This window comes from Corythoichthys intestinalis, chromosome 2 (genome assembly GCF_030265065.1).
Source record: "Corythoichthys intestinalis isolate RoL2023-P3 chromosome 2, ASM3026506v1, whole genome shotgun sequence".
Taxonomy (NCBI): domain Eukaryota; kingdom Metazoa; phylum Chordata; class Actinopteri; order Syngnathiformes; family Syngnathidae; genus Corythoichthys; species Corythoichthys intestinalis.
This window is the reverse complement of record NC_080396.1, coordinates 39991439-40009596: the sequence shown is the minus strand read 5'-3', so window position 1 is coordinate 40009596 and position 18158 is coordinate 39991439. Positions and strand designations below refer to the sequence as shown.

General features: G+C 39.6%; 1 protein-coding gene across 5 annotated transcripts in view; it reads right to left on the bottom strand.

Moving 5' to 3' along the window:
- Positions 1-2619: 2619 nt before the first annotated feature.
- Positions 2620-18158, bottom strand: part of pik3cd (phosphatidylinositol-4,5-bisphosphate 3-kinase, catalytic subunit delta) — a 33600-nt gene continuing 18061 nt past the window's right edge. For all 5 annotated transcript variants that reach the window (XM_057827467.1, XM_057827458.1, XM_057827476.1 and 2 more), the window contains 16 exons: positions 17308-17529; positions 16219-16315; positions 15712-15842; positions 15547-15597; positions 15294-15461; positions 14972-15093; positions 14750-14893; positions 14572-14671; positions 14263-14423; positions 8557-8666; positions 8396-8474; positions 8145-8312; positions 7575-7698; positions 7078-7223; positions 5990-6122; positions 2620-4850 (listed from right to left, as the gene is read on the bottom strand). In XM_057827467.1, the coding sequence (XP_057683450.1) occupies positions 4713-4850; positions 5990-6122; positions 7078-7223; positions 7575-7698; positions 8145-8312; positions 8396-8474; positions 8557-8666; positions 14263-14423; positions 14572-14671; positions 14750-14893; positions 14972-15093; positions 15294-15461; positions 15547-15597; positions 15712-15842; positions 16219-16315; positions 17308-17529 (2094 nt within the window). In that variant the 3' untranslated portion in view covers positions 2620-4712. The remainder of the gene's footprint in view (positions 4851-5989; positions 6123-7077; positions 7224-7574; positions 7699-8144; positions 8313-8395; positions 8475-8556; positions 8667-14262; positions 14424-14571; positions 14672-14749; positions 14894-14971; positions 15094-15293; positions 15462-15546; positions 15598-15711; positions 15843-16218; positions 16316-17307; positions 17530-18158) is intronic.

The window sequence follows — 18158 nt, the reverse complement described above, 5'->3', positions numbered from 1 at the left end:
TGCTTTGTGCAATGCCGCTCTTAGCCACAAAAGGCGCTGTGCATCCAGTTCTGCCAACAGAATACTGGCCACTAACTAAATCTGTCACTAAACTATAAATATCCACTGAAAACACAACCCTCCCCAAATCCCTGAAATCCACGGGACATACAGTAATTTGACCAAGAGAAAGTGTATGATGGTTACTTAACTTTAATAGGCCAGAACACCTAATCCCTAATTGATATCTTGCCCCCTCTCAATAAATTCAACATTGGCCGACAGGTTCAAAATTATGCATGATGTAACAAACATACCGACAGCTCATACCAGTGGACACTGGAACAGCACTACCTACTGGTACAGTATTTACTAGAGGTGTGCATCGGCACTGCCCTCACGATTCGATTCGATTACGATTCGGAGGGCCACGGTTCGATTCGATTCAGAGGGTTACGATTCGATTCGGTTCGATTCGGCAATGGCAATGCATCGCGATGCATTAAAGCCTGGGATGCATTAAAATTCTAAAGCAAAGCATATTTTTCGTGAATCATGAGGCAACACAAGCGGTCAGACATTAAACAACTTTTTATTGGCTCTTGTGTCACTCCTGGTTGAAGTCAAATGAAAATAGTATACTTTCAGATATATATATATTAGGGCTGTCAAAATTATCGCGTTAACGCGCGGTAATTAATTTTTTAAAATTAATCACGTTAAAATATTTGACGCAATTAACGCACACGTCCCGCTCAGACAGTATTCTGCCTTTTGGTAAGTTTTACAGCAAGGTTTTTTGTGCTGTCTAACAGCGAACTCTTGTGGTCGATTTGCGACATGGTTTATTGCTTTCTTGCCAGTTCAATATGGCTGCACGACGTCTCGGGCTGACGCCTACGTTGTAATGTTGTGCTTATATGATTCTTGGACAAGATTTGTCCGTAAGTATGGTTGTTGTAAAGAATGTACATATTGTGTTAGTAAGCGAAATGTTATATTTTTTGTATGAGACGCTTTTTGTTTATGTTTAGTGAACCTGTATAGCGTGCTAAGCTAATGTTGTTGCTAATGCAATGCTTGTGTACTTTTTTTTTTGTAGTTTCACTACGGTCTAAAGAGGACAGTGGTTTGAGGCCATTTTATTAATAAATCAGATGAAAAAGGAAGAAGTCTGATTATTAAGGCGTCGTTCACTAGCTGTCTAGCTTTGGAAAAAGTAGACGCTTCGGAGTGAGGACAGCATAGACAGATTTAAATGACGGTAGAGTGAAATGCCCACTACAGTCCTTATGTACCGTATGTTAAATGTATATATTCATCTTGTGTCTTATCTTTCCATTCCAACAAATTATTTTACAGTATATATATAATTTACAGAAAAATATGGCATATTTTATAGATGGTTTGAATTGCGATTAATTACGATTAATTAATTTTTAAGCTGTAATTAACTCGATCAAAAATTTTAATCATTTGACAGCCCTAATATATATATATATATATATATATATATATATATATATATATATATATATATATATATATATATATATATATATATATATATATATATATAATAAATATAAAACAAAACATCACAGCATTTAATTTGTGCTTTGAATGAGACCGGGGCTTTCTCTTTTTTTACACACAGTAGCACTCCCTCTTTCTCCGCTTCAGCCATTGTTATGTCCAATCTCTCTGCTCTTGATTGCAACTGCGCATGTCTGTGACATTACTCCGGTGAGGAAGCGGATTTGGGTTCCTCGTCCCACCTGCATTGCTTTGAATGTAAAGTAGCTTCCTCTACAGGTAAACATGAGAATAATAATACAAATGTGGAAACCAAATCTGTTGCATCAATTGGAATTGCGCAGGGAAGATTTTTGAAAGTACTTATATTAGAGCCTAGTTCGGGCCTAAAAAATCCAGCCCTACCCGACCCGGCCCGGCCCGGCCTGCGCGTATTAAAGCCCGACCCGGCCCGAGCAATTGACTTACCTTCCAGGCCCGGGCCCGAAAACCCCCCGAAATTTCATTTTTTATTTGTATGCTCGAGCCCGAAACCCCCCCGAAATTTTACGTTTTATTTGTAAGCCCGCGCCCAGAACCCCCCCGAAAATGTACGTTTTATTCGTAGGCCCGAGTCCGTTTTATTTGTGAGGACTCAGGTGGGGGAGGAAATGCGGGGATGCGATGCGTGGTTGCGTGTTTTTGTGACGATGCCATGTGCATAATGATAACATTTTAAAGCCCGTCTTTTGTAACAAATTCTACCAGTTAAACAAGACTGTAAGATGCATATTCAATAAACATTTATATCTTTTATATTTTTGTGTCTGTTCTATCAGGTGGATAGTTCATGCGTCATTTCCTCGGCAAAATGCAAGACAATTATTTTAATTTCTTCGAGTTGGCAGAAAACAACGCAAGTTTTCTTAATGTTTAAATAGTCTACCCATTTTTTCTGATCATTATAAATGCATTTACACAACGAAATAATGCTGGAAAGGTTTGTTATTTCTGTGTGGGATATTTTGCTCACTATGCGCCTCTATGACAATGAGAGGAACAGCAGCATATACAAAAATAAACTAAAATACTTTCAAACAACATTCTTTATTTTAATGACTCGCATTAGAACACACAAAAGAACAACTTAAGGAGCACTGAAACAAAATAAATAATAACATTTAAAGGAACACCACGATGTCCTGCTTAGCACGAAGAGGTGCAGCCCTCGAAACAAATGATAATAACGATGTTTGACTAATATCATTTTTTAGGCCAGTACAGTTTTTAAAATGCCTGCTCGGCGTCAAGGTGCCAGTCTTTCTGCTCTCGTACGAGAGCAAAGCGCCACATTTGTTGCATTCGGCAAGGTCGATACGGTTTTCTGCATGTAGCATCTTCCACTATCGATTTAAATCCTTTCCACATACCACGCGTGGATTCTTGCCTTTTCAATCCCCCCGTCTTTAGTTTGCTTTTCACCTCTTGCTGCTCTATATCGAAATTCGAAAAGGAAATACGAGGATGCAGTTGCGGACTCGCGGAGAGGCCAAAGCGCGAGGGGAAGATTAAAAGGAGGGTGGGGCCACGGCGTTCATGTGTGCAAACAATGCACGGGCTCTGCTGCGACTCATGTTTGGGATTACCAAAGCGCCTTCTCTCTGTTTTATCCAATTTATTTATTTTTATAACAAATATTCCTTAGTTTAACATCCATACATCGTTTTAGTATACAAATATATATTTATTTAAAAAACAAAAGTGAGCAAGAAGTCCAGCCAGACCCGACCCGAATGTAAATCATTGACATTTTGAGCCCGACTCGGCCCGAAATTCGGGTCGGGTTGGGTTAGGGCTCAAGAGCTAGGCTATTAGTCTTATATATTTTAAAATGCGCTGAATCGATTCGGCTTGTTGCCCGCATCAAATCGGATCGTCCATCCCCCGCATCGGGATGCATCGCCGCATCGATTATTGTTGACACCAGTAGTATTTACTTTATAATATAAATTTAGAACAATGGTGTCATCAAAGGCTGCACGATGCAAATTAAAATTCACTGTGTAAATTTCCAGCACTTTTATTCTTAAGAATACTATATAAAATACATATTCATGAATTCAAATTAAAATATAGCCATTCATTTTCTATAGCACATACAGTATCTTCATTTGGGTTGCAGGTAAGCTATTTCTAACAAAGTTTGGGCAGGTGAACTGGTTGCCAGCTAATTGTAAGGTACATTTAAACAAGAATTTACACCAACAATCACACCAATGAACAATTTAGAGTCTTCAATTAACCTAACATTCATATGTTCTAAATTGAAACGTGGGAGAAAGTTGGTGAATCTGGACAAAACCCATACAAGAATATGCAAACTACATACAAGGGAGCCGGACAGGTGAAGGGTATAAAACATTGAAAGTAATATTTAAATCCACTTGAATGGAATAATGTTTTTAGTGCTAAAAAACAAGTGCAATTCTCCGGAGGATACTTTGTCAAACAGTAAACAAGTTTGAGAACAGACATTATGAATAATGGCATTTGGAAAATCTCTCACAAACAAACAAAATCAAAATGATACTTCATTATCAGAAAACAGTAAAAATCACATTCAGACAATAAGCCACATTCTCTTAAAAAAGTAATTGTCATTCTTTTAAATGTTCCATATTTGATTAAAATACACAAGAGAGTCCTGAGCACCATAAAATAAACAAAACTTTTCAATAATAATAATGTAATCATTATTATGAATTTGTTTGAAATTTTACACAGTGTGACACAATCAGATTCACTTCAACTGAAAGCTTCAGTCCTGGCTGTGTCAATTAATTAAATATTTAAAAAGATAATAATAATTTAAAATCTCAACTACTGGCACAGCAAATGCAACATACTGCATCCAAACTGATAAAGCTGCAAAAGACCTTTAAAAATATGTTTGTACAAATATTTAAAATTAAATTAAATAAAGAAATCCTATCTGACCCTTTGCTGAAGTCCAACACTGATGGCATATGCTGTTTAGTGCAATGTTATGGTAAATTTATATTTCAGTCTAACTTATCCACAATCATCTTATTGTCTTTGGCTGCAATCGCATGTTAACAATCATCTTCTGCCGTTTGTAAAATGAGATACCTGATTGTTTCCTCTTGCCTTTTCTATCTATTACATTGTCATTTGATTTTACATTACATTGTCCTACTTTATGGTCTGTTATCCTTGGCCAAAGAGTGCATCATCCAGTTGACCTTGGTCTTCCAGCTCTCTCGGAGAGCCTCATTGAACTTCACTTTGAAATTCTTCAGTGCCTCTTCTTCTGATTTGCCCAAAGCTAAAGAATCCTGAGAGGAAACAAGAAAATATGTATTACCGTATTGGCCCGAATATAAGACGATGTTTTTTGCACTGAAATAAGATTGAAAAAGAGGAGGTCGTCTTATAACTGCGGCCTACAAAAAAAAAACAAAAAAAAAAAAAAAAAAAAACTGCGGCCTAGACATATACCCATTCACGACGCTTGATGGCGCCAGTCATCAATGAATCGAATGCTGAACGCGACTCGGGCGGCCAAAGCGAACCCCTGACACGAAGAAGAAAGTGGTAAGAAGGAAAAGAGAAGAAAATACCGGTAATAGAAGAGATAACCGAAAATGGAGAAACTTCGCGACAAGTTGGAGAAAAGTGGGTCGAAGATTGGCCAGGTTAACCGGTGTTTGGCCATTCCTTACTACGCGGCGAAACGTCCTACACAATGCTCAGGGCGCTTGCATATGCATTCACACGCATGCGCACATCGGTTGGAAGCGGCGAGTACTCACTATTTTTGTTTTTATTTAGTTATTTAGAACCTTTTCACAGCCTCAAAGATACTTTTTGCATGTATTACCCTCTCATACTTTTAACCATTGTGTTTTTTTGTGTTAGCTTTGAAGCAGTTGACCACATTAGTCACGTAGCGTATTTAAACCGTCCTTATTTGACATAACTACATTTAAGTATTTTCTGCAGGCATTTCTTTAGTACGTTATTCCTGTATGCATCTAAACAAAACAAGTTTAGAGCACACGGTAGTAATTTAGGTGTCAAATTCGACTAATGTAGGACGTTTCGCCGATGTAGGACATTTTGGCAGAACACCGGCAGCTGAGGAGAAGTTATGACGCAAACTTCAAGTTGATGGTGATAAATGAGGCGGTGTCTTCAAACAACTGCAAAGCGGCTGTGAAATATGGTGTCACAGAGTGTAATGTACGGAGATGTAGAGCTCAAAAAGATCGCCTAAAAAATGCTCACAGTCAGAGAAAAGCTTTCCGTGGTCGTTTCTGTATAAAAATTAATTTGGTGTTCAAAAAGTCTTTTTTCAAACTTGAGTCTTGAAAAAGAGGGGGTCGTCTTATAATCGGGGTCGTCTTATATTCGGGCCAATACGGTAATTATAAATATTCCCCCTTCCCCAGTAATCAGTAAGATTTCTGTATACCTTTAGGTACTGAATATCCTTAAAGGAAGAGAGTTCGGGCAGTCCAGCTGCCTTCATCATTGCAAAGAGGTTGACAAACAACGTCCCGTTTCGACACAGGATCTTATATGCTCGCTCGCAGTATTCCCTGAACCTGAGAACAATAATGGAAAGCAAAGTTCGGTCATAAGACTCACAAACCCAGGAGATTATACAGAATTATTTAAAACAAAATACAGTGGTACCTCTACATACGAATTTAATTCGTTCCAGGACCTTGTTTGTAAGTCGAAATGGTCGTATGTTGAGCAGGATTTTCCCATAGGAATACATTATAATTCCATTAATTCGTTCCAAAGCCTAAAAACATACACTAAATTCTTAATAAATACTGCTGGCACTGTTACAAATGGCAATTAAACATAGAAAAACAAATAAGTTATAAATAAATAATTCAGAATAATATAATAATAAGAAGAATAATTAATAATTATTCCTGTAAATAATGTAACGAATCGGATTCTAATATGGCGGACACTTTTTACTGTCCCTGAACGCACCGCGAAGGTGACGTCTCAGTGAGATAGGTCGGTGCGGTAGAGATAATACTTTCGTTTTCTTGAGAGCGGTCAACTGCTTAAGACAATGGGCGTTTTGTGTTGGATAAGTTCTTAAATAAATGATAAAAACGTGACGAAGCTGGCGATTTCCTTGGCAATGTTACCACAATAATAATTGTCACCTTAACTTATAAATAGTGGCGAACGGTGGTCGGAAGAGGACCATGGAGCTGTATTGTTGAGCCAGTTCAGGGACGCGCACCCCAAGCTCATATTTTTCTATAACTTGCATCTTCATTTCAAAGGTAAGCATCACTTTTTTCCTTGTTTCTCCAACTGTATCAACTTTTTTTGAAAACTGTGTTGATTTCTCACACAAGAAAATCCACCGTGCGTTCGTTTGCAGTGCTGTCATGTCGTCGTATTTCGAGCAACTCGTCGGATGTAGAAACAAATGGCGGCTCAAATTTTACGTCGGATGTCGAAAAGATCGTGTGTCGAAGTGATCGTATGTAGAGGTACCACTGTATATACAATTCATTATTGTACCTCTCAAACTTCTCACTGTTGTTCGTTCGCCCTTGTTGAATCACATGAACAAAGTCGTATGTCAAAATAAAAGGCACACGTTCCCTGTTGATGCCGAGTTTGCGCTTGAAGTTTCCCAGGAAATGTCCAAAGTCAATGTGAAACAGCTAAAAAAAACCCCAGCAGAATAGTCATATAAAGATGTACAGAATCCAAGCAATGACATTTTACTGACTGATTTGAAAAGAATATATTTGAATATAGTTTTATCAGTGAACAAAATTATGCAAAAAACTAAAGAAAACCTAAATCGCTTAAGTGTTTCATTGAAGTTTGTGTCTGCTGGACCACAAGCCCCCACACCCCCCAAAAGGATCCATAAACAGTAGTGTGACTGCCAATTGCATAAGTGAATACAGTTCATGTACATGTTGAAGATTAAAAACAACACCGACGCCCTCTTGTGGCAGATTTTTTGCATTAGCCAAGACATAAAAAATGCATAAAGCAAATCTAACCTGTCCTGTTTCCCTGATCATAATGTTGTCATTGTGACGGTCTCCAATGCCCAAAACATAAGTAGCTACACAGTAGCCAGCACAAGAGAGGGTAAACTCCTCGATTGCTTGCTCCAGTTTGTCTCTGGTGAGAAAAAGAGGAACAATAAGTTTATGGGTTAGGGTTACATTCCACCACATTTAAAGACATTTTACATTTATTATCATTGTTTGGGATAGATGGGCATACTAGATATTATCTTCAAGGTATTTTTGCTTCATGACTCCCATCTTTGTGGAAATATAAACAAATTGCTGAAGAGAAACAAATAACAGTAGTTCGTATTGAATACGCTTTTTAAAATGGGAAATATAAGATTTCATTTTTGCGCAGTCACAAGCAGGACTCCCACCAGAGATTTAATATTCATGACAAAACAAAAAGCATTCATTCATTCATCTTCCATGCATCCTGCTTGTACTTGGTTTTAAAAGATATAGTTTATGTACGTTAATGTAAAATTGTAGCTATATTCTATGAATCCTCAACTCAACTTCCTTAAAATCTAAACATATATTTGGGATATTCACCCTGGATTCTTGGATTTGAGCCAGTTGAGCAGGGCATCTTTATTAAAGGCAGCAGTGGCAGCACTGTTGCTGTTATTTCGCTGGATATTGGCGATTGTATCCGAGTTCTTCACCACCTCAATGAAGCCCATCTTGTTCCCAGTGGATAAGCACCCATATGGGATCATTCTGCTCTCAGAGGACAACATTAGTTAAGTAAACTATTTTTAAAGGATGGTATGCAGAAATATATAAATAATACGTGTCCCTACCTGAGATCCAGTCCTTCTTTCTTCCACAAATTCTCCATGAGTTGGATCATCTGGAGTGTCAACATGTCTTGCCGAAGATCTGCACAATGAAGAAGGTACATACTGTATTTTTTTCTTTATTGTTTCCTGTCCTCGTTCACACATTGTTGTTTGTAACTCACCATCCCCATTCTTGAAAATAATGCCCACCATGTCTCCTTGAGTCCAAGGACTCTTATACATCAACCAGAGTGGTTTCATCTTTGAGTCCATAAATCTGCACTTGTCTGTACTACAAATAAAAAACATACTTTGAGCAGACAACTTTATAAATCACGAGGCAGAGGTTAAATTGTTAATTGGGAGTTCAATGAATGGTGGAAGATCTCATAACTAATCAGAATCTTCATTAGAGTTTCAGTCGATGCTGGGCAAAGGCGGACTAAGGCTACATCTACACTAAGCTTGAGAACGATAAACCGATACAACCGGATATCCGGTTTTACAGGTGAGAGATACAGCTGTATCGATAGTAAGGTTACCATTCGACAGTAATTAGCCATTAAATATTCAATGAACCGATAGTAGAGATAGAATTCGGCTATCGCGAGCACAAGAATCGGCTTCTAATGCCTAGTTCAATGCATTGCTTAAAGTGCCTGTGACACGAAAAAGCATGTTTATTTCATAATACACGCGGTATTTTATGCCCCTGAATGGTATGGACCGCTTGGATGTGTGTGGAAGCGATCGCTATTTCTATTTAGTTTTTTGAATCCCGTGCCATGAAAATGAGTGACTTCCGGCTTCGGTCTTGAATTGAGGAGGAGGGCGCTGTGACGTGTACGGTAGAAGACGTCCTCTTCACGCTACAGTGTACCGTTGTGTATGAGGACGAAGGATTCAGCTGATTTTGCAGATCAATACGTTTATTTTTCGCATCACGCCAGCCAAACGGCTGCAGAAAAATCATTCTGTATGAGGGAGAGGCATATGCGCCTTTTTGGAGTTTCAAAAGGTTCCCATTCACCGTGGATATTGGCCAAGCCCTACTACTGTGGGACCATTGGACTTACGAGGAAGTGAGTAAACATCTTTTTTGTATTATGTCAAATACGAATACAGCGATTACAAAGTAAACACAACAGACTTCCTTTAAATAAAGGACTACTTACGTTTGATCATTGATAGGCATGTAAAAAGCTCTCCTAATGCTCATTAGCAGCAGCACGTTAGCTGCACAACAACTCCAGCCACCCTCCTCCGGGAACGAACTGTAAATTGCTCTCCGCCGGGCGGTTTGCCGATCCACGCTGACAATCGACAACCGGGTCGTCATGTCAAATAATCCAGGCAAGTTATGTGTGATTTTCTGCTTCGAAGACTTTGAAACATCACTCGGTCCGGGTTAGCATGTCGGCTAGCTGTCATGTCGGCTAGCTGTCACGCCTTCTGGTTTGTTTACATTCTCCGAAGCCGGGGGAAGGGAAATGACATATGTCCGATTTAGGTGTCATAAAATATCGTTCAGGAGGTGCGACAGTAAAGGTGAAGTCGACAGTTTTGACCATTATGGAGTAATTTTGCCATGTCGTCCTGAATAAATGCATTTTTATTATTTCATATTCCATTCAGCACAAGACTGTTATTTGTCATGACCATGCCATTTATTTAGCAATTGGGGAAAGTACTTGGCTAAAAAGAATATCCTGTAAAAATATTGAAGTAAAGAGACAGAAACACTGACATTTTGCCGCTCTCTTCGTCGTGTTTTCCTCGCTGTGAATAGTTCCCCCTTGACGGGCTGACTGGTCCTTCTAAAGCCATTTATATAGCTATTGGGGAAAAATACTTGGATAAAAAGAATATCCTGTAAAAATATTGGAGTAGAGAGACTGAAACAATGACATTTTGCGGCTCTCTTCGTCGCGTTTTCCTCGTTCTGAATAATTCCCCCTCGATGGGCTGAATAGTAAAACCGATGAGCCCATTCTACCGCTGACATCATCCACCCGTTGGGGACGCTAAAGCCCTATAATGGTAGGCGTGGCTAACCGGCAGATTAAAAGACTAATTTCTCGTCATCTGTGCTTTGCTAAGTTGTTGTATATAGTCGAATCGTCTCAAAATATGATTCTAATTCACATAATAATGCCATTTAAGACTTTTTTTCTCGTGTCGTATGCTCTTTAATATGATAATAATTTAGCTTTTACCTCACATGCTGCGCTTGTGTCATTCACCACACAGCGCACATAGATTGTGACCGCCGTCATGGTTGCCTCAACTTCCCATTCATTTCGGCAGAACCGCTAGTTGTCGCCGTCATTACCCGATCGTCACGGGCGTGTCATAACAACGCGAGAGCTAACAAAACCACTGTAATGCACGCTCCGTAGCGTTTTCTTCACAGCCCAAAACGAAACTAGTAGTGGCAACAAAGCAACATGCTAAAACAATGGACAATGGAATGGATGTTGGCGCACTACGCCAGCGACGTGCAGCGATTGATTTTCAACGCACTCCGGAAAACAAAAGTCAGACTTTGAAGTGACGAAGGCAGCCATATCTGTTCGTATGGGACAGAGCTAGTGTGAAGTGTGAAGCGGTACAGAGATTGTAAGTTTTTAACCCTGAAAAATAACCCACTACAATGGTGGAAAGGGCAGCATATTGTTTCCATGAAACGCAGTCTACTTAAACATGAACATGTGGATCAGTTGATCTTCCTCAAGAAAAATCTGCCCTTCAGAAAAGATATAGACAGTGATGAGGAATAAAAAAATGTGGAAGCACATGCAAAAGTGAATGACTTTGCTGTGTATAAGGCAGGGGTCGCGTTAACCGAATATTTTCCGTCGTTGCCCGTTTTTTTTAAAACGGTGACGGAAAAAACTGAAGTCCATCTGTCATTTTGACAGGTTGAAATTCACACCCCAGACCACAGGGTGGCGAGTGAGCATATTAATTAGCTATTGTCTCTCTTGATGCATGACGTCGTTGGCCTTACTCGGAAAAATGTCAAGGCAACTGAGTGTCTCCGAAGTTTCTTCAAAAAGCCCCAAAACGACGATGGTGTTGATAAAAGAGGTGAAAAAAGAGGGACTGATGCAGTGGAGGATGAAGGATGACAACGAATCAAGTGAATCGCCGGTTCACTCCTCACTGCGGCGAGCAGTTGAAAACGTCGCCAATTACCAAGAAGGGCAGAATTGGTAACACGGTGAAAGCGGCATTAAGCCAAAAAAGCGGACCAGACTAGCCAGAGCCTGAAATTATTTCAAGGAAAATATGGAGGGTGCCACCACTGTGTGTACTCTTTTTGCTAAGCTGAGCTCGCATACCACGGTAGCACGTCGGCAATGAACGAACACTTGACGCGCCGTCACCCAGGTGTATTTCGGAAGACAACAGGAAACAACAAGCTTGCGGATTGTAAGTCCATACAACTTTCTAAGGATTTTTAAAAAAATTTAAGTTTCCTTTATGTGCGTCGTATCAACGTGCATTTTTATTTAATAATAATAATAATATATATTAAAAATATATATATATATATAATGGAATTATATAATATTTTATTACTGTAATCCATGACTGCACTAATGTTAGTTACTTTATATTATAAAGTATTATTGTATTATTGTGTATATACATATAGTGACTGAATCAAGATATAGTAGTCATTTTAAAAATTTAAGTGACGGGTAAAAATAGATTATGACCGGATTTTTATGACCCTGTCAGTCAAAATGACAGACAACGAAAAAGTCTAGCGCAACCTCTGGTATAAGGTTAAAGTAATGATTATAGACCTGTCTGTCTAAAATGCCATGTTTTTATTCCCCCAGTTATACCAGTGGTAAAGCATAATTTATTATTTATTTATGATAACACTAACAGGTTTAATTCATTTTTTCTAGAGCTGCTCCATATAATTAATATTTTTTGCTTGTAAGATGTTTACATTGAAAGTTTGCATTTAAATTACTTAGCTATTGTGTTCAAAACACCAGGAAATACAGTTATTAAATTACTGCACTTTATTGTTGTCTGTCATTGGAGTTTTATTTTATTATCAATCCCATCCAACAAAATGACGGTCATATAGTAAGCTTCATCTTTTTTTCATAAAAAAATAAAACATAACATTGGTATGAAATTTTGTTGTTTAATTTAATGTTTAATTTTTTTTAATGTTTAAAATACTGTATGAACACACACAACAAATGTTTACTATCGTATCGTTTTCACTCTGTATCGAACAGTATCGTTCTTAAACTGTATCGAATCCTATCGAATCGCTCGGCCTTAAAAATGTATTGTTTTTTAATCGAATCGTAACCTGTGTATCTTACATATCGAATCGGCTTCATGCCAGAGATTCCCAACCCTAGTCTACACTAGCCCTTAAACGTGCAATTAGTTGGACTATACGGCATGTCGGCTACACTCGTATGCCTCTTATCCGGATTAGTTGTTAGACGGATAATGTAGGCGGGTAATGTTACTCCACGCGTCGCCTAATACTGCTGTCTCTGTACAACATTCGGATACTCAGGAAAGGACGTAATGCTGTCACTGTTTTTAGTGTGGCATGACAGCATCATAAACAATGGAGGCAGACGATCACGACATGGCATTCCTGCTCCTTTTTTTTTCTCCACACATTTTTCTTCAACCTTCAAACTACGTCTCAACAATATGCTTCAATTCAGTGCCCATTTGGGGTCCTCCCGTAGCGGATGAGGTGGAGATGAGCGTTTTTTACAGAGCTGGTCTCCCGAGTTGTCTCCAATCAGCCAGCTGCTGGGCTGTCCCCTCCCAATTCAATGCTGACCGAACATGAGTACTGTATATAAAAATGCACAGAGGAAAATTAAACCCCAAAAACTGACCTTTGTGGTACGCCCAGTCAAAGAGGCGCGTGATCAGTTTTTTTCCCCAGACATTTCTGCCTGTCAAAACTGTTGCCATTTCCAGGATCGCCACTTTTATGCATAAGCAGTCCTGGTTGCTGCTTCCAGGAAAAAGTCAGCGCCACACCATATGCTTCTATTTGTTATTTTCCAAGTGGTGAGAGCGTAACTGAGCATCGATTGTAACATCCCAAGTAGGTTTTATAAAGATTTATTTCAATCGCAACAGGGCGCCTGCTCGCAAAAACAGAGCGTGCTCTCCCTTCCACTCTCGCTCCTGTGTGATGCGTTTAATTGTGATCACGAAAAAAACATTGATCACTAAATAATGAGTGTCTAGAAGGTGTAGTAATTTTAAAATTTGCCGCGGGCTGGGAATGAGTTTCCGTTTCAGAGGTAAACCGCGCGGGCGATGACGTAACACATGAGTCTTCTCCTTTTTACGCATGCGTAGTTTGCGCAAATGCAGGAGTACCTTGCAGAAGCGGGGAGGCCCTTAAACGCACCTTAAACGAAATGTGGACAGGTATAAAAATAGTCAGCAAAATAGCCTGGAGAAAATTATTGTCCTAGTGTAGACGTAGCCTAAATGACACTGCATTGCTCTCAGTCAAACACAGTTAATTAAGTCACATAACACTATTCATTTATGGTGTTCTGACTATTGACAGAGTTTGGAAGTAAACAAGCAACTGCAGTTTTCCAACATTTGAATAAATAGTTGTTGGGGAGTAGATGAGGACAAGAGTGTGTTCGATAAATAATTTTGATGCATCCATCGCTTACATTAGGTCTAATTTGATCTAGTGCATGGCTGTATCTCTCATTAGACCACACAGATAGTAAGGCTCTTTTCCACACATCTAAGTAGAATATTATAAACTATTTAAACAAACAAACAAACAAACAAACAAAAAAACACATTACTAAATTAGGTGTGTGGGACTGTGCGTGTACTGCATGTCTAACCAGATTTCAGCGAGGATGACGCTCGGATTGAGTGGTGACAGCAGGTTGGACAAAGCATCTGACTCCTGTCTGATGAACAGCTTCAGGTCTTCAACATTCATTTTCTGGGGGCCTGATTTGACTGAGTCGCTGAGGACCTTCATTTTGCCTTGAGCCTCGTTCTGTACAGGAGCAGGTGCAGCATAAACAAAGACATGTCAGTTATTTACTCATGTCTAGTTTAGCATGTTAGCACAAGTGTTGGGCAGGTTTTTTTTTTTTTTTTGGTAATGTATGATGCTTTACGTTTGTATGGTTACTGTCGAGTACCTGTTTAGTTAAGAGTTTGATGTGGTGGATGCTACCCCTGCAATAAGCCTCAAGAATCAGGCCAAACCGTACGCTGACAGATGGCACGTGGATCTCTGACCTAAATTTAAAAAACTCTGTTCAGTAGTCAAAATAAGACGAACTTGTTGTTTGTTTTTATAATTGCGAGGTGCCTCACCTGAGATGCCAAAAGAGAAAGTGCCCTATCTTCCTGTTGAATAAGGCCCTCTCGAGCAGGAACGTTGTGAGGTCACAGTCTAGGTAGGACTCGTATTTAAGGACCTGAACCAGCTGTATTAAATACTGCAACAGCTCGTCATCACTGTGGGAAGATGTTCCAAAAATGATGTGTTCCTTATAGACGTAAGATGAGCACCAACGCGGACATAAATTTATCTACCTGAGCTTCCTGAGGCATCTGATGGTGAAAGAACGGACTGCGGGGTCTGGAAAACTGTAATCTAAGAGCTCCAAGGCAGGGATAGCAGGGAGTTCGGGCCAGTTCCTCAGAAGACTCACCATCTAAAAATTCACATTATAGGCTACTAATCAATACGTCCTTCATGAAGATTTATTTGTCTGATCCCTAACTAAACCCTAACCCTAACCCTTCCTGTCAACAGTTTTCATATATCAATCAGTTTTTATGTACTATACATATATAGTTCTTCCTGCTAAGTGACCCCCCCCCCCCCCCCAAAAAAAAAAAAAATCCCTCATACCTGGACAACATCTTCTCTCTTATTCCACTTGGTGATGAGGAGGAGCTTGGAAAGACTTTCAGGATAATAGTCTCGGACTTCTGCGCGGAGCTTCCACAACAGCTCCTTCTCATCCTCGAAGAACTCTGTGTAGTTTTTGTTGTCCATTATTTCTTTCAGTTTCAGGTTCTTAAAACAGCAAAATATGTTTTTAAAAGACATATAAAACACCCAATGCATGCAAAGTATTTGCACATAATGCAGAGATGTTGACCTCTTCTTTTGTTGCGACAGCTGCATCCCCATTTGTTTCCACACCACATATCTATAGCGAGAGTTGATTTTACTGACTGAACCAAGATATATAAGATAATTTATACGTATATATATATTTACTTATAAGATAAATGTCAGATGTTTTTGGCAATAAATACACTACCTTGTCAATAGGAGGATAGTAGAGCGGATGAGGTCTGATGTTTGGGAAGCGGATGAGAAGGCCAGCTGCACTGTCAACGTTAGGATTCTTCTCAACCGTTCCCATCGGGTTCAGAGGGTCACTTTTGTCATCTGTTAGAGAAATGTCACAAATGACTGATTGAGTCGTGAATGTGTACACTTCTAATCCAAATATCTGGCAGCTGTAATGAATAGAGTATGGTTGGTACACAGACCACTGTTAGAAAGACAGTCCTTTCGACTGTAAGGCAACATGCTAACCACCACTTCACAGTGACGCCATTCACCCAAATATTTCTTCGGAAAAAAACACGTTTTGAAATCAAATGAGCTGAAACTAAACCTGTGTTATTTGGCAGATTGTATTCGACATTAGCGCTTGCACAGTGTAACTGAATAATTTAATGAAACAATGTGAGGACTCAATCCATCATGTGTAGTTATTTGTGACTTTGATGGCATTATCGCACTACATTTATGTAAGTACCAGGAACAGATGGCCATGTAGACAAAACAACTTCGCCGGTCTTCAACTGGTCTTTGTAGTCAAACACCATGGTGTTCCCCCAGGCTATAGGACAGTCCTAGAAAAATACAGATAATAAAATATAGTCTGTACTCTAGCAATAATCCAAAATTCATGACCAAAAATAGCTTTACTTCCGTTGCTCTTTCTGGTACTAGGGACTTCTCTTCCAAGCAATAGAAGAGAGAAGTGTCCAAGAAAGCAGAAGTGAAGCTACCAAGGTTCATTACAGCATCAAATTTGCTGCTGAATGCAGTTACTAGAGTTGCTGCAAAAAGAAAACTACTATTTCCTGAAAATGGCATACTGTACCCAACATTCTGGTCACTGGTGGCCATACGCTGTAAATAAAACATGGAAGTCTCATAGCACTGTAAATTTTCATGACGCTTGTAAAAATCATGTGTTGAGCATTCGTGACATGACTTCATAGTTTGAATAAACTGTAACTGCTACTGTTAACACATATTTGCAATCTGCCGTTGTTTTATACACTACAAGTTAAAAATGATTCATTCCCCTGACATTTCAGAAACCCATTATTTCACACTTTAGTTTTGTTATTGCATGACTCCGGTCCATAAAGCAATAGCTCTCAATACCTCCTCATGGGGGCAGGAAGTAATACTGTATTTCTATGAAAGGTTAATTAGTTTTACTGAACAGCTTCGCGGGACAAAGAGTGTCTTGACAATTCAGCTTTTGTTTTCTTGAAACTTTTTTCACAGACTGGTTACTGCAACGGGAAGTCAATACAACTGCAAATGGCACATTGGGCGGGGGCGCCGCAGAAGATAAGTAGTGTGAAGATGAATATAGTATTCCTTGAAAATGCTTGACAACTTTGGAGTTGTACGTACAGTAGATAAAAGAACTGAAGCGGATGGACAGTGAACCACAGCCTAGCCACGGAATAACACTTGCGCAACTTAACATACACACCCACCCACAGGATAAACAATGACTATGCACACTGCACACACACGCACACCCCGAAAACTCATTTTCACACCCAAATGCACTCACTCACACACACACACTAAAACTCACCACTTTCTTATTCTTCTTTTTGGTACCTCGGGGCTTCTTTGCCTTGTCGAAGACGGCATAGAGGGCAAAGCAAAGCCTGCTCATCCGAGGCAGGTCGGCCACATTTATATCAAACTCCACTTTTTGGTCCCATAAAGGCTCAGAGCTTACTGCCACCTCGGAGCTGGTTACCACCTTACAGAGAAGTTCATTTCCATGAAAGAGTCCAGCCTGCACCACAAGCTGGTCATAAAAATACACAGACAAAAGTAAGACAAATTATGCAATATAAACAGCAAGTCATTACTCCAGATATGCTGGTTAGATTAAGATGTTTCAATTTATCTTCTGACAACCAGAAATAGGGTTCTGTTTTTGCAGACAGTGAAGCTGTGGAGGTCTGTTTGTACTAGTTCTTCAAATTTTGTCCACTTAGACTGCCCTTCATGACAAGAACTTTGTGCACCTACTGCGCCACATTTTTGGCGGACAGAGAGAGTGGTGATTGGAGGTGAACTGAGACGGCTGTTATCACGCCCACTACAAACTGCCCTCTTTCAAATGTATGTACTTGTGTATATCTGCAAAATTACCAAAGACCAGACCAACCAGCCTCTGCACATACAGTATCTAGACAGGGCAGCCCCCTTGAGTCATCACCTTATCGTGGTGGAGGGGTTTGCGTGTCCCAATCATTTTAGGAGCTACAGTATGTTGTCTGGGGCCTTATGCCCCTGGCAGGGTCACCCATGGCAAACAGGTAATAGGTGAGGGACCAGAAAAAGTATGGTGCAAAAGACCAATTATGACAGAAACAAATGGGATCAGTGTTCCCTCGCCCGGATGCAGGTGACTGGGACTCCCCATCTGGA